Source organism: Bombus pyrosoma, linkage group LG14, assembly GCF_014825855.1.
Source record: "Bombus pyrosoma isolate SC7728 linkage group LG14, ASM1482585v1, whole genome shotgun sequence".
Taxonomy (NCBI): domain Eukaryota; kingdom Metazoa; phylum Arthropoda; class Insecta; order Hymenoptera; family Apidae; genus Bombus; species Bombus pyrosoma.
Genome location: NC_057783.1, coordinates 122,394 through 145,545, shown reverse-complemented (window position 1 = coordinate 145,545; position 23,152 = coordinate 122,394). Strand labels below are relative to the sequence as shown.

The window sequence follows — 23,152 nt, the reverse complement described above, 5'->3', positions numbered from 1 at the left end:
CTACGTTGCGTACGAAACTGCTGTTTTCAAATATCGTCTTAACGTTCAGAGTTCAGATCGGACAAACCGACTCGTTCTGTTTCTATCGGTTTCTATCTGTTTCTACTCTTGCCCCCTCGTGCAGCATTTGAACAGCAAATTGAGGAAAAGAGAAAGAAAAGAGAATACAGAGTCGCTTTAGATTCGATTACGAGAATAATTACGAATCTTTCCTCGGTTCTTTAAGAGTCGATAGCGTGTTCACGTTTTACAGTCGGCACTTGGTGCTCGTATCATCGGCGAACCGCGTGCATAAAAGATTCTTATTGATTTCGCGCTTAATTCGCTCAAACGTCCGCGATTATGTTTCCGCGCGATGGAAAGCGCAGAGGTTGCAGGTGGAGTGGTCGCGGTAGACCAAGTATAATTACGAGCAAGAGGGAAAGTGCGAGGGGTCTAGGATTTTGTGGCTCTCAGGGAAGCAGAGTTTATCTTGCGTGGATCGATATACCCTGAGCCCTCTGATGCAACGCAAACCCGGCGCGTTTATTAAAGCAAAACTTTGAATCCCCTTAAACCACCGATCTTGAAAATAATTTTAACAAATAATAAATTATGCTTCTCAATTGATCTCCTTTTTATTCTTTCTCCTTTCCTTTTCTCTCCTTTCCTTCTCCTTTCCTTTTTTCTTTGTCAAAAAGAAAAAAAAAGAAAGAAAAAGAAAAAAAAGAAAAGAAAAAAAAAAATCGATTCGCCGTTAACGTAACCATTGACTTTGGCTATTTCGATCGGTTGACGTTCGATGTACGAGTCGTTGGACAAACTGGTTTCCCGTGTACGCGTTTTCTCGCCGAGTCGTTAATTAATCTCTCGTCACAGTACCGCGTATAAACGTCCTCTATGCCGAGTAAATTAGCCGGCGCAGCCCGATCGCCTCGATAGCTCGGTCGGCTAGAAATTCTCCAATGGTGGTCGATATATCTGCCATAGATGTTAAAACGATCCTTTGATTCTGTTGTTGCAGGTCGTGCAGAATGGTTTAGAAATCCTCACGTTTCTCGCGGATCGAATGGGTCACGACTTCAAGCCTTACATCTCCACTATTATTCAGCCAACGATAGACAGACTAGGTAGGTGTCTGCAACTTTCTTCCAGCTATTTGTCTTTCTTCCAGCTAATTAGCGTAAATTATTCTTTATAACGGAAACTCGACTCATTGCTATCGGAAATAGCAGCTTTCGCTGCTTACCGAAATCCCACTCGAGCCACCATCGTACGTTGCGTATTACGACGACTAAATAAACGGAATCGGCCCCTTTGTTTCCTTCGGTATCGTTTAGATAGCGAGAGACGCGATTAAGAATATCGACGATGCGTATTGCGACAGGTGACAGCAAGGATGCGACACGGGAAAAGGCGCAACTGGTGCTTCTCAAAATAATGGAGAAAGGGTGTATGTCTCCTCAACAACTTTTGGACAGACTGCGACCGGCCTTTAGTCACAAAAACGCAAAGTTACGAGAGGAAGCTCTGATTCTATTGACCACGACGTTGAACGAGTAAGAAACTGCGACAAATTATTAGAAAACGAAAGAAACATTTTTCTACAGCTAGAAATCGCTCGTTCAATCTTTATAACGATAAATCTTTTTACAGGCACGGCGCTGATGAAATGATACTGTCCGGAGTGATTCCAAGTATCGTGAAATTATTATCGGATCCATCCGAAAAAGTGCGAGAAACTGCTTTAAACACATTGGCGGATATCTACAGACACGTTGGTGAAAGATTACGAGTGGATTTGCAGAGAAAGCACAATGTACCGCAAGCTAAGTGAGTGAAAAAGCGAAATCGATTGCCGGCTTCTCGCCAGCATTTCTTTCGTTAACTATCTCAACTATCTTAACTATGTTACTTTCTTTTAAATTAGCTAAAACAACTTCACCGTCCACCATTTCCAATTGTTTACTTTTTACAACCTTGCTAATTACTACTTTATCCGTTATAATTTACTGTTTAATTAGAAGAATTTCACGTATTCTTTAGTTGCGCGTATTCCAACCAGCCAAATACGTTCGATCTTGCGTTGCAGATTGCTGTTGCTGATAGAAAAATTCGATCAGCTGAAAGCCGCTGGCGACTTGCTGCCTCTGGCCATGTCCTCGGACGGTGAGTAAATTCGACGATTTCGAATTCCTTCTCACCAGGTATCCTCCAGCAAATTAAGTCAGCAAAGGCATAAAAACCGATGCCACACGCGTCACCTCCGTTATATTATTCAAGCTGTATCGTGCTGCCATCACGCAGCCATGAACGCTATCGCGTTGGAATACCGCGCGCATTCGAGAACACCAACCTTCGTTTTTTCTTTCCTCGCCTCTTGCTCGGTCTTACACGTACGCACACACTCCCATCGGCCTCTCTTCTGCATTGTTCACGTTACCGATACACAGGATGAATATTTAACGAGAACCGCTTTTTCTTCGACGTGATAAGAATATTCGCTCGATCCAGCACGGTAAAACATGGCCAATTTGAATTTAATTACGTCGCACTGGCGCGTCCTCTGCTCCAACTTCTGCTTTCGTCCTAACCGATGTGCACGTTTCTTTTTTCCTCGTCTACGTAACAGTTTGCTCGACAACTTGTTTCTCCAGATTGATTTCTCCCGCAAACGTCGGCGTAATATCTCCGAGAATGCAAACAAAAAGAGGAACGACGCTCCAGACGATTAAGGGATCGCGTATCTGATGGCAGTTCGCGAAAGGGACGTGCCACACGTACATGTTTCTCGTCGTACAGCCGGATCGCAAGCTCCGCTTGCTACAGGCAAACTTTCGTTATCCCGGCAAAGTCTCTCGCAGTTTCGCATAAAGCGTTATTTCCATCACCGACCAACAAACTAACCATATTACTAATTCGCGTCGTCTATTCCGTTCTAAGATGTTACATAATATTACATACGCCGATAGGCACGGTGCGATACTCTGCAATATCGCCGGTGTATTGTTTCAAACGTTGTCCGTAATTCATACCGTGCCAAAGCTGTCCTGGCTTTTTTCTTTAAACAAACGACCTTGCAACGTTCCAACTGGCTACTACCAGGGTATTCGAATTTCTATTGCAAATATTACGTGTCGCCAGCAACCGAATACTCGACGTATATTAGCTGTCCTATTCAAAAGCTGTCGATGCAATGGAAAAAAAGAAAAGAAAAGAGAAAAATAGGTAAAAAGTACGCGTAACGACGAGTTTTTGACGAGTCACGATGCTCACACGCGTTCCGTCGTATAATTAATAATCTTTGCCCCTAGAAGAGGTGAAAAACGCGCTTCTCTCGCGTAACGATAACGATAACGATAACGATACATCGGCGGAGCGTACATCCGGTGATCTTGGTATTTACTATATATTGTAAATATACTTTTCGGATGAAAACATCTTTCCTCGCGGCTATACCCAGCGTCCATCCAGTATGCCAAGCATTCTTTGCGATCAGCAATTTGTAAAAAGCGTTTCTATCGCGTGCCTCGTACTTGCAATGCGCGATACAACAAGGCGTCTCCGCGTTTAAAGACGAAATACGTTTCTTCTTCTCCGACGCTCGATCGCGATTAGGTCATACATGGGCTTGGCAGGGGAATTACGGTTCTTCGCTTGATTTCAGATATATTAATAGAACACGAAATTACCACGAATGATTTCCTGTCTCGTTTTTCCGTCTACGAGTCGCTATCCATCATTTTCATCCTCATCGTTGGACAATTCTTCCCTTCTGCAACTCGGCGAAACTCGCTATTCCGCTTTTTCCAGAAAATGAAACAAACACACCTGGCCGAAGGAAATATTTTTCCCAGTATATCCGAGCCGAGTTGCTCTTGACACGCGACCACGCGAATATCTTTTTCGGCCTTCTTTTAGGATCTTTTTTTTTAGGGTATTTGCAGGTAATTTGCAGGTATTGCTAATTATAATAGTAGTAGTAGTAGTAGTAGTAGAATCCTTGCGAGTAAGTACGCGATGCATGACACGGAAAGATCTAGCCGCTACGAAAGATCCGCACGAGTCTCCCTTTTCCTGTGGCCCGTCGTCCCCTTGTGGGGGGGGGGGGAAGGAAAACACTCTGCCTGATCCGTCCGTCGTTTTATAGCGTAGCATCCAAGATCATCCAAGATCAGTTAGGAAGGACGTTTCTCCTCTGCCAGCTACGACGTAAAAATGTCTCCGCAAGGTGCATTTCTACGGCACCGGTTGCTTTCTCGGGACAGAGATTACTCAGCCTACCCTTTCTTTACCGTTCGATCGTATTTAGCACCCACACCGTTCAGCTTCGACTCGCTTTCGTATCGTGCGCGACTTTATACTCCGAGGACAACGCGCGAGACGCGTGTAGAATATACGGGAGAAGCTTCTCTCTTCTCTCTTTTCTCTTCTCTAGCGAGGTATTAAGCGTTGGATGGCGCACGGATGCCCTTTTTGTCCTCTCTCGTCGACTCTCGCTGACATTCTGCTCGCCCTCGGAACGACGTTCGCGCTTAGCCTATTGACAGAAGCGGCGATTCCACGGCTGGCAAGCAACGTCGTGCACCATCGGTGGACAGAGACACTACCAACTACGGAACGCGAGAAAACTGAAAGTAACTTCCTACCTGGGAAGATTCATTGCTCGTTGTGCGTGCTTTCTTGTACCACGAGCAATATCGGTGCGAAGAAAGTGAATCGAACAAAACGCGCTTTTAAGGGAGAAAACAGAAAGCTCGGTCGACTAATTACATTAATGGAGTATCAATGGTTAAGCGATACGAGTTGTCCGCAACCACGACGAAACCATATTTTCATCCGATAATGCGAACAGTATGTACAATAACGTACGTAATAGAACGTACAGTACGCGTTATGTAATATCGAGGATAGGATTATCGCGTTCGAAGCGCGCTGTTCGCGTGGCTGATTCTTCTTTTTCTTCTTTTTCTTCCTTTTCTTCTTTTTCTTCTTTTTCCTCTTGTCTCTAGCAACGATTAACGATCGTTCCGTGGAATTGGCATTCGCGTTTTCCTTTTTCTTCCGCCGCTCTTGCGTCGTAGCCGCTGCTGCGATACCAGCTGGCGATACAATGAGAGAACGATACGTCTTTCTCTTGATTCAGCTTTCTTCGATGGGGAAACGGAAGCATCGTATCTTGTAAATCTCTTTGATAAATAAAAACAATAAATAACGTTACTTTCACCAACCAACGACAGAAACGTTTATCAACAACGGCAAATAGTAAATACGATTTGCGAAGAAATCAGCGTGACTTTGTCTCGTATTCCATCCATAATTTCGTTCACGATGAATTTCTAGAAGAAGGTGAGAAGACCGGTGGTCGTCGGTCCCACGCTTCCTATCAATTACACCGTTCCACGTAACGTTCCACGTAACGTTCCACGTAATTAGAAATATTTCGAACGAGTCGTCGTACGTGAAAACGTGGACACGGTCGGATCAATCGATTGGCCTGAGGGAAAACCACCGACCAGCTGTCCCAATTCCATCCCTTTTCCCTTGAAATTATCCAACATGGCCAAGTTCTTCTCTCGAGCGCACTCGATAACGTTCCCAAAGCCATATGACAACCAATTGGAAGGTTGTTGCCTCTTAATCGCCGAATAGAAATCTTCATCGGCACTTTATATATCGGCCGAACCTGCTTTTTCGTTTTTCACCGCCCTGTTCGCGTTGACTCGTTACCGCGGAATCTTTGCCCAACTCTCGATGACGCTATTGCACACTTGTATACCACATTGTATACCACATATACATGCATGTACGCGGTTTATCGCGCATAAACATCGTAATCGCCGCTTACTTTCCTTTCTATGCCGCGGTACATCTCGAATTCAATTGCGGTTGAATTTTCCACGAAGGATCCTCGACGTGTTTCCGTCGTCAGAGATTCGATTCGAAGGCAAGTTTTTCGAAGGCAAGACAGTTTTCACCTTATTCGTCGCCTATCTTATTTACCTTCTGTCTCTTACTCGCACCGACGTCAATCCTCGTCTACTCTCCCTTCTCGTATCGTCCACCCATAAGCGCCCCATACGCGCCCCATACGCGCGTCTTCAAATGACTGTAAATCGAACGGAATCGCATTAATCATAGTCGCTTGTTTTACACCTACAGCCAGGGGACAATTTATCGGTACTTTCGCAATCGGATCGATCCGGCCGTTTCCCCCGACTTTTTCATCTCCATTCAATCGCCAATACTACGCACGTTTAATTATACTTGTCAAGTTTCTGATAAATCGATCGATAACGCGGCCTCAACTTAAAAATAGAGCTCGAAATTTACTCTAGCAATTGCACGTTCCGACAACGTCCTTGCAGTTGTTTGCCGCGACAAAAATCTATGCAATCGCGAATAAGGATTAGAGAGATCCGACAATGAGATTGTCCAATGGTCCGCTAATGTTCCAAGGTCTAACGTAATCGAGAGATGGCTTCTCGAATGTTATGCATAGTTGTGCTTGGTTTGGCCGCTATCGAGGGGCACCCGATAGGGGAAGGTCCCCTTCCTCCCGTCCGACTTTTAGTCTCGCGATCGGTCTCGGGCCTACTGCCTGCCTGCCTGCCTGCCTGCCTGCCTGCCTGCCTGCCTGCCTGTCTGCCTGCTTGCCTGCCTGCCTGCCTGCCTGCCTGCCACCGGTCTCGCGACAGTCTCGCATCGCTTACGGCAGTTTGTAAACGAGTGGCCATTTAACAACGCGAGACACGCGCGTCTCTCCAAGCGTCTATCTTCTCAAAGCGGTTCTCGCTGAATTCTACGAGAAAGCTTATGCAAAGTCGCGACGGCCTGCTCGCTGATCTGATCGTGTTTCTTTTTTCTTTTTTTTTTTTTCTGTGTCACGAGCCGAACACGATCTGGCCGGCACAGCGCGACTAGTGTGACGCGTTCTAAGCGACACGCGTTGCTACCGTTCACGGACAATGGGCAAGGACGATCGTTTCAGTTTCTCTTGGCGCGTTTGTTTACTCGATCGGAGTCAACCGCGACGAAATATATGGTCGATACGAGGATGTTTCGCAGCTGGTGTCGCCGGAACGGTTAATTCGTCGTAGAATCAACCGCGTTCGCAGTGTCAGTGTTGGCCTCGATCGCGTTCGTTCGAACCAGGAGACGTTTTACGCGACGTTTTACGCGAATTATCGCCTGCCGCGTTTACCACGCTAATTCGATGCTGTGCGATACCGCGCGATAACGATTATACCAAGGTAGTGGAAGCCGGTCCTGCTAGTGCAAGAAAAAGATTCCTTTTTGTTCTGCGTTCTCCGCGCGACCAACTAACGGACGCGTGCTGTTGGACAAAAAAGAAGATACAAAGAAACTATCGACGATACATTGTGTCCTGGAAAATAGTCATCGTGACTGAGCCGTTTCGCGACGCAGGAACGCGAATAGATTCGTTGGATCGTCGAGCGTCGATTTGTTTCTTGGAAAGCAGATCGTCGCTTTACTACCGGGGCTCGACGTCTTCCAAATGCACATTTGTATAGCTGTCTCGCGCGATATTCACTTTTTTCTTCTTCTTGTCTGCAAGAGAACGCGCGTCGTGCCGATTTACCTTTTCTTCTCCCTCTCACCGGAGATCATTTTCCCCGCGAGACGCATCTTTATACGATTTTCGTTATCGGCATAACAAAGCATAAATAAGCATAAATAAGCATAAATAAGCATAAATAAGCATAAATAAGCATAAATTAGGCGTGCTTGTACACGTGTGTGCTAATGGATTATTACGCGCAACTTGCTATGAATCGTGTTCGTGACGCAATCATCCTTGGAGGTGCAATTTATCGATAATTCTTTTTCAACCGCGTCGTATTCTCGTCTTATTCTCGTCTTCTCGTCGTAGGTCGCGGAAAACGCAGTGTTCAAAATGTCGAACGCAACTCTCGTGTCTTATCGCAGCCCTTATTAACTCGTTGGCTGTGTGATAGCGCGTTTATCAAATGCAAATCTAACTTCTCACCTAGCGCGTTGAGCCGCGCTGTTCCACCTTTTGCCATTCCACTTACCGACTTAATGTCGGAATCGTTGCGTCTTGCCTGAGAAACGTCGATCACCGTTATATCGATGAATGAAACGAACCGTCGCGTTTTCAAACACCGGATCCAAACGGAACGTTCTTTCGATCGATCGTTCTTCGACGACCGTTTCTACCGTTTACCTCGTTGGTGCACTGAAGACCAGGCGCCCAGTACCTACGTAAGCAAAGAAAGACTGTCGCCGCGGATACGTATCGCGCGTAAGCTTTGTCGCTTGGTCAACTCGTAATCTCCTCGCTCGAAATATTCTTTGAAATTTCCCTACTCGCTAATTTGATTTCCACTTTCCATTTTCAAAAACTTTGGATCAGTGGGATTACTCGAGGCGATTTTGGCGACATCTTGACATTTTGAAAATCGAAAATTCCTAGTAGAAAGCTAGCAGTCTACTAGGTTTCATTTGCAGTTTTATATCGGTACTTGGTATTTGCTTCCCCCGAGCGAATCGATTTTCCTCGCTCAATTTTAATCACGTCGATACGTTAGACGAGAAACTTTCGAAACTTAAACGAGAAAGTCGAGAAATAAAATTCCAATTGCAAAAGATCCACTTCTTTCTTTCCTTCTTTCTTCTCTCTCTTTATCAATCGTAAATTTCAATTTTTTTTCTCCCGATTCGAAACAGCCACGCTATCGAAGAATTTCATCGATAAAAGTTCGCCGATCCGAGTTCCGTGATCACAAAGTGGCGATTAAAAAATCAGCAATTAGTTGAACGAGAATCGCCTGTCTCGTCGGCGGATAATGCAAATCACTTTCACTCGCCGATTATTTCGTGCCGATTATTTCGTTCGTTCTAACCTCGAGGAGAAACGCGAACAAGGAAACGATTTCAATGGGTTTCAAGTGGTTCTCTAAGACTCGAAGCGGAAATCTTTTGTCTTTCGCGCGAACCTATCTCGTTAATAACTCTGACAAACTCGATTTCTCAGTACGTACGTAAGTACGTACGTACGTGGAGTCTTGATTAATATCATGCAAATGCGAAAGGATGCAGCAAGATCGCATCGAGTTATCGTGCCATAACCAACGCTTTTCGTACCGTGATGGTGTTCTCTCAAACTGCGTTCAACGATAAATTACGCTTTCTACTTGACAAAACGTTGCCTCTCGTAACTGCGTGTCATTCGGTGATTTCGATAAAAGCCAGACTTTTTAATTACCATGAATCACACTGACATGCTGTTGTCAAGCGGCCATCGCTGCTTGCACAGGGGTTTACAAAAATATCCCAGTATCGATAAGAAGCTGTGGGATCCAAGTAGCAGATGGATTCTTCAATGGGATAATATCGTAAAGCATCCAGGTGCCCGAGCAAGAGGTTGTCATTGCGACATTCACAAACCACCGTGGCTATATCCGCACTTAGGTATAAAGCTTTTCGCGAAAAAGAGAAAACGAAATCTTCGTTAAGAACGAATCCAAATATATACGATATATATATATATATATATATACACGATTCGAATTCATATTCATATTCATATTCACCATAGTAGAATCGAATAATTTCATTATATGCCTAAAAAAAAAAAGATATATATATATATATATTTGCGTATTTTGCTAAACTCATTGAACGTATTTCTTTCAGTTGGCAAAGCCACCGATGAAACGGACAGAGCGGTGAGTATCGGTTTAAACGTTTTAAAGTGTACCTACGCGTTAGCGTAACAATATTATTATTAACGTTGTTATTATTACCGATTAATACACGAGATCAACTTCGATATTACAGATTAAATCGGCTCCTGTGAAAAGGTTAGCTGCTGCTGCTACTGCTGCTGCTGCTCCTCCGAAAAGAGGACAATTCGGTCCTGCGAAAGCTCCATCTTCAGCTCTAGGTACATACACACACACGCACGCACGCACGCGCCAGTTTACTATAGACTCGATGCTATTTCTCATCCCGTGTAAATCGACCAAATTCCAGTATAAATATCATATTTTGATTATTTCGTTCTAAGCATGGTGTATTTGTACCACGATTTGTTGGAAGCGAGTCTACTCTAAAATAACTCTTTAGCCAACCCCGTGTACCTAACCAGAGCGTACCTAATAGACGGGTCAAGTTACATTTCTATTATAGTAAGCGTAATATCGTGTATCGAGTTATTTTACGGTATTCACAGAATCAGTCAATATTCCGATACGTAGAGTTGTCAAACAGTTAGTCAAATCTGTTAGTTGTATGCAAAATTGAAGCGCTTTGTGTGCTACTACAAGTGCTTTATCTGTGTATAAGATAAGCGTTTGTTTGGGTTTGATCCCATTGAATGTGACGATCTTTAAGATTAACATTACGAAAGCACAGCTCCTCCTCCTGCAAGCAACGCACAGGTGTGAAGCGTGCTAACGTTACAACTCTTGCTTTCTCCTGTCGCCGCTCGGCATTTCACCATGCCATATTAATGATATTTTCTGCAACCATGCGCCCACAAAATGTCGATAAACTGTTGACGTTTCGTTGGCGAGACTGCTAATTATTCGCTTGCATGACAGCTCAGCCTGGTAATACAACTTCCATGGTTCCAAGGGCTACAACCGTCAAAAGAAACGTGTCAGTAAAATCGACACCAGGTATCTAAAATTTTATTGGCATTACTAATTTTCTATTATACTACGATGCTTTGTTCGCGCAAATTTTCCATATTTTTCCACCATATTGGACGAGTTTAGCTCTTTTTCTTTTCTTTTTCCTCTTCTTTTTTCTTTTCTCTCTCTCTCTCCCCCTCTCTCTTCCCTCCCTTTAAATCCCAAAAAGAATCCCAAATAGCCACCACGATGCAAGTACAAGAAAATAACGAGAAATTTCTCAAATTCGTTGCAACTAACGCGTCTTCGTCTTACTGTGCTATGCACTTTTAATCGCCGCTCGAACCCCTTACGCCTTACGTCTTACGCTTTATACAATGTTGTTGCATCTCCTTTCGTTCACGTACGCGTATCGTTTCACCCGTGAAATTCTATAGTCGGCTATACATCTGTCATCATGTCTGTTTATATGCACTACCTTTTCCCTCACTCTCATTTCTCGAGTTAACAGTGCTTTGAAGCGTCACAAAGTATTCCCTAGCACGAGGTAAAATAAAAAAAAAAACGTTTTACCTTTTATCGGAGCGGGATAAAATTCAAGATTTCTCAACTATCGACACTTGTATATTCTAGTGTATAAATTAGTAAATTAAATGAAATCTCGTAAATTAGTAAATTAGTACATACGTATTTTAGCATATACGGCCTTGATACGGATATCCATATTAATATATATATATATATATATAATTAATATATATTTCTCTATTTATTTACTTATTTATTTATTTATTTATTTAGGTCAAGCTGGCGCCGTCGACGAGGAAACTTTCCTTACAGCGTTCGAAGATGTGCCATCTGTAAATTTGTTTTCAGCAAAAGATCTCGAAGAGCAGATGAAAATCATAAGAGAAAATGTTGGTGACGATAAAAAAGATTGGAAACAAAGGACAGAGAGTGTATGTGCCGAGATAATATCGTTCTAACGTTAAACAGTCTAAACTAGCGGCACATGGCATAAACTTAATTATCTTACAGATGAAAAAATTAAGAGCAATCGTTATAGCGGGTGGTACGAATTACGAAAACTTTTTAGAAAACTTGAAGAGCGTGCAAAGATCTTTCGAAGTTGCTTGCACGGATCTTAGGTCGCAAGTGGTAAGGGAGGCGTGCATTACCTTAGCGTTTCTTAGTCAACAGTTAAAAAATAAATTCGCTAGTTTTGGAGAAGCAGTCTTACTCACCTTAATGAACCTCATACAAAACAGTGCCAAGGTGAGACTCGTAATTATTTAACGCCAATACACCGTTAAAATCAAACAGAGAGAGAGAGAGAGAGAGAGAGAGAGAGAGAGAGACAGAGAGAGATACAGTGTGTGTGTGTGTGTGCTTGCGCGCGCGATGATAACGTGGAAAAAAAAACTTACATGGACAATTTTGTACATTCAGGTTGTGGCAACAGCTGGTGCCGTAGCCGTGAGGTTTATTCTTCAGAATACGCATTACAGTCGTTTCGTGCCAATTATCACATCCTGTTTAAGTCACAAGAGCAAAGACATACGTCGAGCATCGTGCGAATATCTAAATCTAATTTTACAAATATGGCCTACTCAAATATTACAGAAACACTTGACCATCTTACAAGACACGATCAAGAAAGGTATCGCCGACTCGGATTCGGAAGCAAGAGCCTTTGCCAGGAAGTAAATATTCTTCGTTGCTTTTGTTCATGTTAGCTTCGTTTTAAACAAAATACCGGTTACATTTCAAACATTTTCAGGTCATATTGGGCATTCAAAGATCATTTTCCGGAACAAGCAGAGGCATTGCTCAACAGCCTCGACACTGCGTATAAACGCTCGTTGATGTCCCTTAGCAATAGCGGTAGCATTAACAGTCTGAACGTAGTGACGAGATCGGCCAGCGTTAGTCCTCGAACATCCAGACCAGTAATGAGCGCCACAGGTATATCTTCTCATCTTTGCCTCGTTATTGTAAAATGATATTTCGAATAGAATAGGGACTGGCGCGTAGTAGATGTACGTTAAATACAGAGACGCAACTAACGATACAGTGCGGTATATAAACCACTTCTCACTTTTTTTCATGCTGCTTTTGTGACTCTCCTTTGCATTAAACGTATGAAGGTAGTACGGAAAATTTGCATCAGTCTTCGGGTCAACCCCATGGCCCGCTCAGACGAACTCCGTCCTTGCCACGGTCTTATCGTCAGTCTGGTATTCCAATTCTCCAAAGACCCACTGATAGTCATTGTAATTGTTGTTACCTTCTCGTTCGATGCTTTAAAACATCACTGCGTCTTAGAATGTGCACTCTTATACCTAATGCCTATCGTGTTAATCTCCTGCATACCTATTTCTTTCAACTGTATCTCCTGACCTTTCTTTCAACTTGTCTTCAGATCGTGCAACTCCGGGCGTTAGATCCACTAGCGCGATAGATTTGCAAGCCGCGCAAAGAGCTAAAGCGAGAATGATGTACGCGAATATGAGCAGACAGAAAGCGTCCCTTCGTGAGTAGTCTTATCGTCGATCAATTTTCATTCTAGCTGTTATTGTATGCTTTAAACGACGTTGCACCTATTCCCCACCATCTCCTCTTCGTTTAGCACGACCTAGCAAATCACCGGACACAACCGCCGTTGCTAGTCCAGAAAGAACCGCAAGAACAAGGACCAGAGTATCTGGAGTGTCGCAATCTCAGCGTAAGTACAAAGAAACGAAATAATCGTTCCAATTCCCAAACTGTTTCTTTTTACAACTTAGTACTCCGTCTAAATACATTTTCTTACGTTTTTTCTTACGTTATACGTTACAGCTAGCAGCAGATCGGGATCACCGTCCTCGAGACTCAGTTATGCAACGTACAATCGCGAAGGAGAATCGTTAATTGCAAGACCTAGACGGTTATCCGGCCACGGGATCAAAAGTACCGGTAACAGTCGTGAACCAAGCCCGCAAAGATTTGGAATGGATAGAAGTTTCGCGAGCAAAATACGGTATGATGGCATATTTACCTTCGTATCGCTCCTTCATCTTAACCGTAACCGGACAAACAACATTCAACATATATATATATATATTTAAACATGTGCGAAACGAAATATATAGGGGAAGAAGTTTACATATGTCTCCGACGGACAGGCCTCAATCCAGACCAGTTATGGCACAAAAGATGCTGCAGCAATCGCGTGAAGCGGAATCAGCGTTGGCGGACGCGCTTACCTTTGAAAATATTGACAATTACCCAAGAACACCAAGAGGAAAGGGCGATCACAGCGATGACAGTGAAACCAGCAGCATATGCTCTGAACGAAGTATGGACAGCTTTAGACGACCAAACGATGTAAGTAGACGCAGTGCGATAGATTTTGTACGAAAAGACAGATTAACCATCGTTTCATCGTACTGATAGTACAACATGTATATATATATATATATATACACACGTATATATGTATATATGTATATACAAGATATTTGTATGTATGTATATGTATGTACATACATATATCGTGTATATAAGTGACAGACAATATTCAATACAGAATACATCAATTTTACCAACGATGTACATTATAAGAAACGTCACTTGTGCAGTAGCTTAATATATATATATATGATTCATAAATTTATTCTATCGCGACGCTTTCTTATCTTATGTTTATTTAAATAACGCTTTTCTAATCGATATGTAATAAAAACAGGCGCTTGCAGTGTTACTTTTATTTCACTTGTTTCATCATTTATTACGTGATATGAAGATGCTTTAACCATATCTGCCTTCACAAATCAAATCATACGCAAGTTCACAAATATCTGTTCACAAAAATGCTGCGTGCTCGTGTATAAGCGTTGTCTATTATTTTGCCTAAAATACAGAATTACTCAAGATATTTTCATCAGCCACTGAATTCGCGTATTCGTATTTGCCTATATATTATGTCCTATCTTCCTGGATTTGACGACGGTCAGAGTAGAATTAGTCCACAAGCTTGAAAAACAGGCTTCCAGCATCCCAACATTGTAGATAACGCATGTATGGTTTTTTCTTTTGGTTTTGTTGCGGCGTATTTGTTTGGTTTGGACTAACGCGATGCGCCGTTCTGTTCTCCATATCTGTCCATCGTCCATCTACCCATTAGTCGTTCTCATGGAGTGGCTCTCAACAAAGACTGTATCGTGATATGTGGGATCAATCTATCCCAAAGGTTTGTTAAATTTAATATTCATTTTCATTTATTATTCATACATATTCCACTATATACGTACTCTACCTGATACGCTCTACTGTTGTATGCTCCTCTGTCAAAGGGGGAAATACCGAAATACCCTATCGAAAATACCGAACTTTGCAACCAAGTCTTTACTCTGAACAACGCTTTACACGTTCATGTTTAGAATGCCTATTATCGCGATAAATAACTCTTTAACTTGCAGGATATCAAGGAAATCATAGAGAATTGCGCGCATAAACATTGGGGCGATAGGAAAGAAGGTTTAGTCGGATTGCAACATTTTCTTTCAAATGGAAATACGCTTACAGCTACGGAATTGCGCAAAGTAACAGACATCTTTACGAAAATGTTCATGGATTCTCACACGAAAGTATTCAGTTTATTTTTGGACACACTGAATGAATTAGTAGCTACTCATAGCGAAGATCTCGGTGACTGGCTTTATGTTTTGTGTGCTCGACTTTTGAATAAATTAGGCACCGACTTGCTTGGCTCGATACAAGCGAAAATACACAAAACCCTCGAGGTTGTTAGGTGAGACCGAATACGACAATGTCGTCCAAGCCAATACCAATGTTCCTGCTATTTTACACGATTGTTTACATCTCTTCCAACTTGTAGGGAATGCTTCCCCGGAGAACAGCTTTTGCCGGCTGTAATGAGGTATCTGACGGATCCAACACAAACGCCAAATTCCCGTGTAAAAATAGCCACACTCGTGTTTATCACGCAAATAGCAGAAACGGCAGAACCGTCTGCTCTTATTAACTCTGCTGGGACAGCGCTCGCAAGGTTACTCGACTGGTCGAACGATGTTAAAAGCCAAGATGTTAGGAGGCATGCACAAAATGCTGTTATATCGCTGTATAATTTGAATCCCCCGAAAGTCACTATGATATTAGCTGAATTACCCAAGTATTATCAGGTAAGACCTCTTGTATGTACATGTATACGCACGTACGTACATACATACATACATGCATGCATATATACATATATTATAGGGGCGGTGTATGTCATATGCACAGATGTATACCAATAATGGTATACGGGCATTATATTATATACACGTGCATGTATTTTTTAGGAGGCGGCACTGCCTTTAGTGCAAAATCACTTGAGGAAATCGTCGGGTTCGAGTAATCCCGCGTCCCCTGGAACTCCGCCTCCTAGGGCGCAGAGCTCACCAGCTCGTACGAAAGGTAAAGGTGACATTGACAATGCGGATGAAAACTTGGAAGAAGTTTATAAGTAAGTGACGGCCTCGATTCGATAAATCCTAAATTGTTAGTCATTCTAATCTTTAAGCGCTTCCCGCAGATCTTTAAGGCGTACGACAGCGGAGATACAAAATTATGGTTTCGAACGTTTAGAAAGAGCAACTACCAGCAAAGACAGTGGAATCAGCAATATGGCTGATGTCGAGGAAAAGATGGAAGGACTTACATTATGCAACTCGGTAATAGTAATAATGTCGATATACTGGTTAAAAGTCGTACTATGCCGTGAAAAGATGTGTCAGCATGTGCCGTTCGTTTCTCTTCTCTTTTCTTTTCTTCTCGTTCTTCTCTTTTCTTTATTTCTTCTCATCTATTTATCTCTTCTTCTTTTCTTTTGTCTATCAGGGTCGTTCGTCTTCCGTTTCTTCGCCCACGCAAAGGGGACGATCTGTGACTAATATTACAGTTAATGGTTCAAGTGATACGATCGCCGGGGATCTTATCCTACCTCAGGAAAATAATGGTTACAAAACGCATGGTATGTATACAATTATTTATAGGAAGGTTATTCATCGACTCGCGTATCTCTTCTTCGTTTAACAAATGTTGATAAATCCGCGCAGGATCATCACCCGATTCGATAAAAAGGCCAGAAGTTTTAGATAATATGATTAAAACGTTGCAATCCAAGATGACACAAACCGAAGAGAAAGTGTCAGCTCTACAAGAATTTCAATTGTATGTTCGCGAAGGGGATGCTTTGTATATTAAACAGAATTTTAAGTATGTATTATGCTATTTATCAACTCGGCTATTATCCATTACTATTACTACTACTATTACTACTACTACTACTACTACTACTACTACTACTACGATTACGAAATTACTCTGATTATACGTCTTGGTTTTCCAGAAAGCTGCTCAAGACGTTGTTAGATAGTTTGACTAACGATAGCAAGAAAATGCAAGTAGAAGTACTTCAAACTTTAATCGATATGCTTAAATGTCCAGAACTTGTCGACAGTTTTTCCGTCTATCCTGAATTGCTGGTTTTAAAAGTAATTAACGCTTATAAATTAGACGACCAGAAACAAGATTCTTCCACTAGTAGCAATTCAAGATCTCCAGTAAGTCTGTGAATTAGTTTCGTGATATATGTATAGACGATTATTAATACTGTTCGTTCGTTTTGCCAGGTTCTCTGGATGGCGGAAAAATGTGCTGCAACGATAGCGATGGTTCTAAAGCCAGAACAAGTGATTCACCTAGTATCGACTATAATAACTACCGAACCATATCCCCTGAATATGGGCGCGATAAAAATGCTTCACAAGGTTGTGGAACATTGGGGTCGCGATGCGATAGAACCTCATTTGTCGAAGGTCATGCCCGGTCTCATCAAAGTAAGCTGACATATATCGTACATATACGAATACAAAAGTCTTCCTTTCGTTCTAACGTACAATGTTAATTATTATTACGTTTCTGAACAGGCGTACGACGATAATGAAAGCGCGGTACGTAAAAGCGCTGTGTTTTGTATGGTAGCAATACATTTGGCAGTTGGTGAAGAATTGTTGAAACCTCACCTCAGCTGCTTGTATACCAGCAAACTGAAGCTTTTAAACATTTACATACAACGCGCGCAACAAGCGAACAGTCAACCGGCAAGTCCACGTAGCAATAGTAAAAATTAACTAACATCAAACTCCGCGACGCTTAGGATCGCGATACTTAAGAGATTTGCCCGTTTGAGTGCGAGGCATGAACGAATGCTGGTTAGCTTCCTCAGTAAGTCCAATCCGTGATGGCTACGATCGAGCAGTAAAAAACGATACATGTCGATGTTTTTCAATATGATAGACTGATTGATCTACATGATTTCACGGCAAGGTGTATTAACGGCATACCTGAACTCCTGACAGTGATGTTGCACAAAAACAGGTAGTATGCAAGTTGTTTACGCGTATTGTTTCGTTCACCGAAAATCTATGCCTATCTATCAAAGACAGAATCGCTTTAGATATAAGGTTCCTCGAGTCATAATACATGTATTTTTTATCGATACGTTACATCCTGATATTGAGTTGTTTCTCTTAGCGTTGTTTCTTATTTTAAGAAAAAGGGAAAGAAGGGGGGGGGGAAGAAAAGAAAAGAAAGGAAAAAGCAACGGGAGAAGCTTTAAAAGGCTTCTCCTGCTCCTCCTATCTTATCGCAAGCTCGCAAAACATAGTATCGTGCCTCTTGTCCACTTTGCGTTTTTATATACTTTGAATTCTGTTCGCGATATCTCGTTAGGATATTGTATATATTTACGTATGTATCTCAGTGTATTGTTGTGCATCCCCTTAGAGTTGATTGCGGTTGTTCGACAGGAATGTGATGCCAATGACCCTAAATGTCGTCGATCTGACGTGAATGAAAGTATGAGGGGACAGTGCGACATCACTGCCGAGAGAGAGAGAGAGAGAGAGACTCATATATACTTTGTAAGCGGAATATACGTGAATGCCAATTATATCGATACCGAGAGACATTGTATAAAAATACGTTATACGTTTGTTCGCCGATTTACAAACATCGCTAACAGTATTGCATCTTGCAATGGATAAGTTAGGAGAAAGGTGAAAGGACTCAAAGGTATCAAAGGGTGAAAAGTTCAAACTGAGAATAGGCGCTATGTTTGATATCGGTTCTGTATGAACAGTGAGAGTGAATAAATTTCATATAAAATATTTTCTTCGCATTTCAGCATTAACGACATAGAGAAGGCTCGCGCGAATATCGTATTTCTTAATAATTTGCATGTGTGCATAATACGATTGTCACGGGAGCAGCTCTCTTACATGCGTCGTGTAGATCGAGATGTTGAAAAACAAACCATGAACATATTTGTTAAAACTCCATGTGCTAGTCAGATTTCCAAGGACGCACAATGACACAAGAGATGCAGACGAGAGATGGTCGAATGTTTTTCGAGAAAACAACAGGAACAATATTTGAACGGACAGAGTCTGCGAGAGAAACAGAGAGAATGCGATAGAGTGAATGAGAGATTATATGCGACGAAATCAGCAAAACTAGATTAGCAACGATTAGGGGAATGATATTCGAAACTAACGTTAATATTTAAACTATTCGTCACGTTGCCAATAATTAAACGAATGCTAAATCAAAGCTAACATAACGAGTTTAGTAATATTCTGTGCCATTGTCGTTTTTGTTTTATTTATATATAAGGATAAAATTATATATAAATATATACTTATCACATTTCGTCTTTTCTTACTTACTAGTGGTGTTCAAGTAACAGAATAATTTCACAATGAAATTGAAACTGAATGATCCAAGTATTAAAACGAAGGAAAGGAATAAACACTGCATTAACTGAATTTGATAATGTTCTCCAAAGACACAAATATTATGCATAAATTAAGTTGACGCATAAGCCTTCTCGAGATTAGGAGGGAGGCAGACGTGTCTCGCACCTAATTCGATACGGTGTAATACACACGGTGATGTGTATTGATTTTCCAATAGGTGGCCAAATAGTGCCAAAAGCGTTATTGTGCGACAGAAGAGCTATTGGTTTCGAATCAATCATCAATCGATAATCAATAATCAAGTCAGACTATTTCTTTTACTTGGTGCCTTTGGTGTCGTCAGGACGAAATTTGTTCGAGTATCGTCTTTGATCGTCTTGTAAAAATGAAAGGGAAAGCTATCGTTGAAGCGATTGTAGTCTGCAAGTAGCTAGAGAGCTCCTGTATTCGCTAATGTTGCGTAAAACGTACAGTGAAAGTTTTTCATTCGTTATTACGATGCAAAACAGAAAAAGAAATCGAATTATTTATAATCTTCGTGCTCGTTTCGCGACTTTGTCGTGGCAACGCGAGGAACCCATTTACATTTTCGTAAATCGATACATGTATCATCGACATCGTCTAAGAATGTATCACGTCTATTTTCATAAATTGCGCTAATCGCAAAACGCATTGTACGGACGCGAATCGTCTTTACCGTTTGCGGTTTCATTACACAGGCAGGGTGAATAGTTTTCTCGTTCACGGGAAATTGTTACCGACGTTTTACATTATACACGGGTATTCCGTGGATGGATCTTCGAGGGAAGAAACGTATGGAAGGTTACATATGTGTAGGATTTAGTGTGATTACCGATTTATCTAACACGAATATTTTAACGTTGCGTCTATCGATATCCTTTTCGTAATTCATTTGTCATTTGTCGTAATTATTTAAAACAAAAAAAAAAAAAGAAAGAAAAGAAAAAAGAAAAAAAAACAAACAAACGATTTAGGGTTTGACCTGGTGTGTGCGGATCGTGCGCGCGCGCGCGCGCGCGTGTTTATATATATATATATATATATATATATATATGTATGTATGCATATGTATGTATATATATACACACATACATATTATTAAATAATAATAGAATCTAATGTAATATTAATACGGATTAGGTAGCTCATCGTCACTGCCTGCAGCGTTGGTCGTGCTGAGTACACGTGGACCTTGGCACTGCTGGACACTGCGTAGTGTCGCGATCGTTTATAAAGAAGAGAAAAAGAGGAAAGCTTGTTTTGTTAAGTTTTTGAGCATTATTATTGACAACAGGATTTATATTATATTTACTAATGCGTGTATGATACGTAGATATAAATATATTATGACACATTATCGAGATCCTTGCCACTCTGTTTGCATCACGACGATGATATATCGGGCTATATGGATTTACTCCATACGCTTAACTCGCTCGTTCATCCTGTGTACCTTTGCTTTCGTTACTCGATGCTGTAATAAGAGGAAAGGGAAAGAAAAAGAGAAACACGAAAAGCAAGAACAAAGCATATTTCGTTGTAACTAAAAAAAAAAAGGATCGTCAATCAATCGTCGCAATCAAACTTGATACATGCTAGAACTGAACACATGCTTTAATTGCTTCAAACAATTAGACGTAAGTGATTAAGCATACGGGCATATGCTATGTCTGTCGTGGGAAATCGTCGCGATGTAAAAAGGATATACTCTTCCACGCGTGGCGTTAATAACCGAATTGGCGTATAATTGAAAATCAAATTGTAGAAATTTTTCCTTTCTCTGCGTGGAGAGAGAGGTCGTTTTCGTATTCGATATTATTAACATTATTATTATTATTATTATTATTATTGTTTTTATCATTATTGTTACTACTACTATTACTACTACCGCTGCTGCTGCTACTGCTGCTGCTGCTGCTGCTGCTGCTGCTGCTGCTACTACTACTATTACTACTACTACTACTACCACCACTACCACTACCACTACTACACTACCGCTACTACTACTGCTACTGCTACTGCTACTGCTACTGCTACTACTGCTACTACTACTGCTACTACCGCTACTACTACTGCTACTACTACTGCTGCTACTACTGCTACTACTACTACTACTACTACTACTATCACTACTACTATCACTACTACTGCTACTACTACTTCGCTTTGTACGGTATTCATTTGAGTGCGACCAAATGAAATGAAAGGCAGACATGGCTATTAATTCTGTTATCGTGTTAATTTGATACTTGTTGCACGCACAGATGTACCTTTCATTCTATGGAATTTCCTCGACCGTGAATTTTCTTGCGTTCTTCCGTAAGAAGGAAATCGTTGGGGGGGGGGGAAGGATAAGGAACAAAAAATTCTCTGAATCGCCGATATATTTAATATGCTAACCTTACTAGTAGTGGAGAATATATTTTATATGAGAACGATCAATAGTCGATTGCTTCATACGTCTGTTAATAAATGAGATTTGAAAATACTTCCAGCCCGTGTTAAGCATATGTAGGTCTTTCTTTTTCCAAAAGATCTTCAATCACAAAAACCTGCGATAAGACAAGATGCACTAGTCCATTACATAGAATACTGTCCTATAGATGAAACAAACTCAGGATTGACAGAATTAATACGCAATATGTACTGCAGCAAAAAGACGTAAATAAATAATAAACTTTGCTATTTCGTTGCGATATTTTGTCTGACTATGTTTTATTATCGAATGTCGATCTTATATCTTATATAGAAATGCGTACATTTACGAAACTCATGTAACCCAAAACTCGTATTTAATTTTCTTTCGTTAATTGACGAATTCGCGTCAGAATAAAGCCAATTGTCGTATACTTTCAAAATATTTGCATTTGTATTCCTTAAGCTATGTACAGACTACAGACTACAGACCTTGCGAGGATGCTTCACTTGCCGATAGCGTTTCGCTCGAGTTGCCTCGTCGTACCCTGACATAGAGCACTTAACTAACGTTAAGTAAGGAAAAGCTTCGAGGCATCCTTGATCTTGCCAAAAAAAAAAAAACCAACAGTCGTTGGTTCGCCCCGCGGTGCAGCCACATACTGTTTGCACATAGCTTTATATAAACCGCCATAAATATCATTTGATGTTTATACAACTCACGTAGTATATAGATACTCACATGATTTTATACATATATATATATATATAATATCTATATATTATATAATATCTATATAATAATGTATATATACATTTCTATACATTTCTATTCTCTTAAAATATCTTGTTGCTCGAAAGATTATCTTCAATTATATTTGTCATGTTACATATCATTCGTGTTTCATATTATATAAATAGAACAGACTCGAGTAGTAATATCAATATTCGCGCGTAATTCATGCGAACCAATCAGCTTTCGGGATTTATAATTCCTTCGAAAGTTCATCAGTTGCTTCCCGTTCGCGGTCGACATTGGCGGTTTTTCGAAGTGCTTCGAAAATTGTGTAAATAATGGTTATTGTTATGATTATAGTAAAAAAGCAACGTGCTTTCGAAAGTTTTCATTGATTCGTTGAATTTTATCGTATATTCAGCATTCATCGTAAATAATTCATCTACGTCACATCGAAATCGGTAAGTAAAAACTATGCTACTAATTTTCATTCGAATGTGCGATAACCAATAACTTGCGATGATTGTTTTCGCTGTCCGCTGTTCGCTTTTCGCTTTTCGCTTTTCGCTACGAAT

At 41.1% G+C, this 23,152-nt stretch overlaps 2 protein-coding genes across 11 annotated transcripts in view; both read left to right on the top strand.

The window, feature by feature from the left end:
- The window catches only part of LOC122575286 (CLIP-associating protein 1-A), a 29,053-nt gene extending 8,264 nt beyond the window's left edge, over positions 1 to 20,789 (top strand). Inside the window, exons 2-28 of one of the 9 annotated variants that reach the window (XR_006319382.1) lie at positions 1,004 to 1,109; positions 1,367 to 1,538; positions 1,636 to 1,812; positions 2,072 to 2,148; positions 9,661 to 9,692; positions 9,805 to 9,910; positions 10,569 to 10,646; positions 11,403 to 11,560; positions 11,640 to 11,876; positions 12,051 to 12,304; positions 12,382 to 12,566; positions 12,749 to 12,874; positions 13,024 to 13,134; positions 13,231 to 13,326; positions 13,440 to 13,620; positions 13,733 to 13,967; positions 14,767 to 14,832; positions 15,062 to 15,393; positions 15,481 to 15,784; positions 15,947 to 16,110; positions 16,180 to 16,318; positions 16,485 to 16,617; positions 16,703 to 16,862; positions 16,996 to 17,209; positions 17,279 to 17,485; positions 17,576 to 18,026; positions 20,567 to 20,789. Coding sequence is in view for 6 of the 9 variants with exons in the window: in XM_043744029.1 (XP_043599964.1) it covers positions 1,004 to 1,109; positions 1,367 to 1,538; positions 1,636 to 1,812; positions 2,072 to 2,148; positions 9,661 to 9,692; positions 9,805 to 9,910; positions 10,569 to 10,646; positions 11,403 to 11,560; positions 11,640 to 11,876; positions 12,051 to 12,304; positions 12,382 to 12,566; positions 12,749 to 12,874; positions 13,024 to 13,134; positions 13,231 to 13,326; positions 13,440 to 13,620; positions 13,733 to 13,967; positions 14,767 to 14,832; positions 15,062 to 15,393; positions 15,481 to 15,784; positions 15,947 to 16,110; positions 16,180 to 16,318; positions 16,485 to 16,617; positions 16,703 to 16,862; positions 16,996 to 17,209; positions 17,279 to 17,485; positions 17,576 to 17,779 (4,254 nt within the window). In the remaining 3 variants the exon portion in view is untranslated. Of the gene's footprint in view, positions 1 to 1,003; positions 1,110 to 1,366; positions 1,539 to 1,635; positions 1,813 to 2,071; positions 2,149 to 8,041; positions 8,227 to 8,691; positions 9,436 to 9,660; positions 9,693 to 9,804; positions 9,911 to 10,568; positions 10,647 to 11,402; positions 11,561 to 11,639; positions 11,877 to 12,050; positions 12,305 to 12,381; positions 12,567 to 12,748; positions 12,875 to 13,023; positions 13,135 to 13,230; positions 13,327 to 13,439; positions 13,621 to 13,732; positions 13,968 to 14,766; positions 14,833 to 15,061; positions 15,394 to 15,480; positions 15,785 to 15,946; positions 16,111 to 16,179; positions 16,319 to 16,484; positions 16,618 to 16,702; positions 16,863 to 16,995; positions 17,210 to 17,278; positions 17,486 to 17,575; positions 19,354 to 20,566 lie in introns of those variants that run through there. The other 8 variants (XR_006319383.1, XR_006319381.1, XM_043744029.1 and 5 more) reach the window with 8 other exon arrangements.
- A 1,887-nt stretch (positions 20,790 to 22,676) lies between these two features.
- Positions 22,677 to 23,152, top strand: part of LOC122575290 (facilitated trehalose transporter Tret1-like) — a 37,800-nt gene continuing 37,324 nt past the window's right edge. For both annotated transcript variants that reach the window (XM_043744050.1, XM_043744045.1), the window contains exon 1: positions 22,677 to 23,038. The gene's annotated coding sequence lies outside the window, so the exon portion shown is untranslated. The remainder of the gene's footprint in view (positions 23,039 to 23,152) is intronic.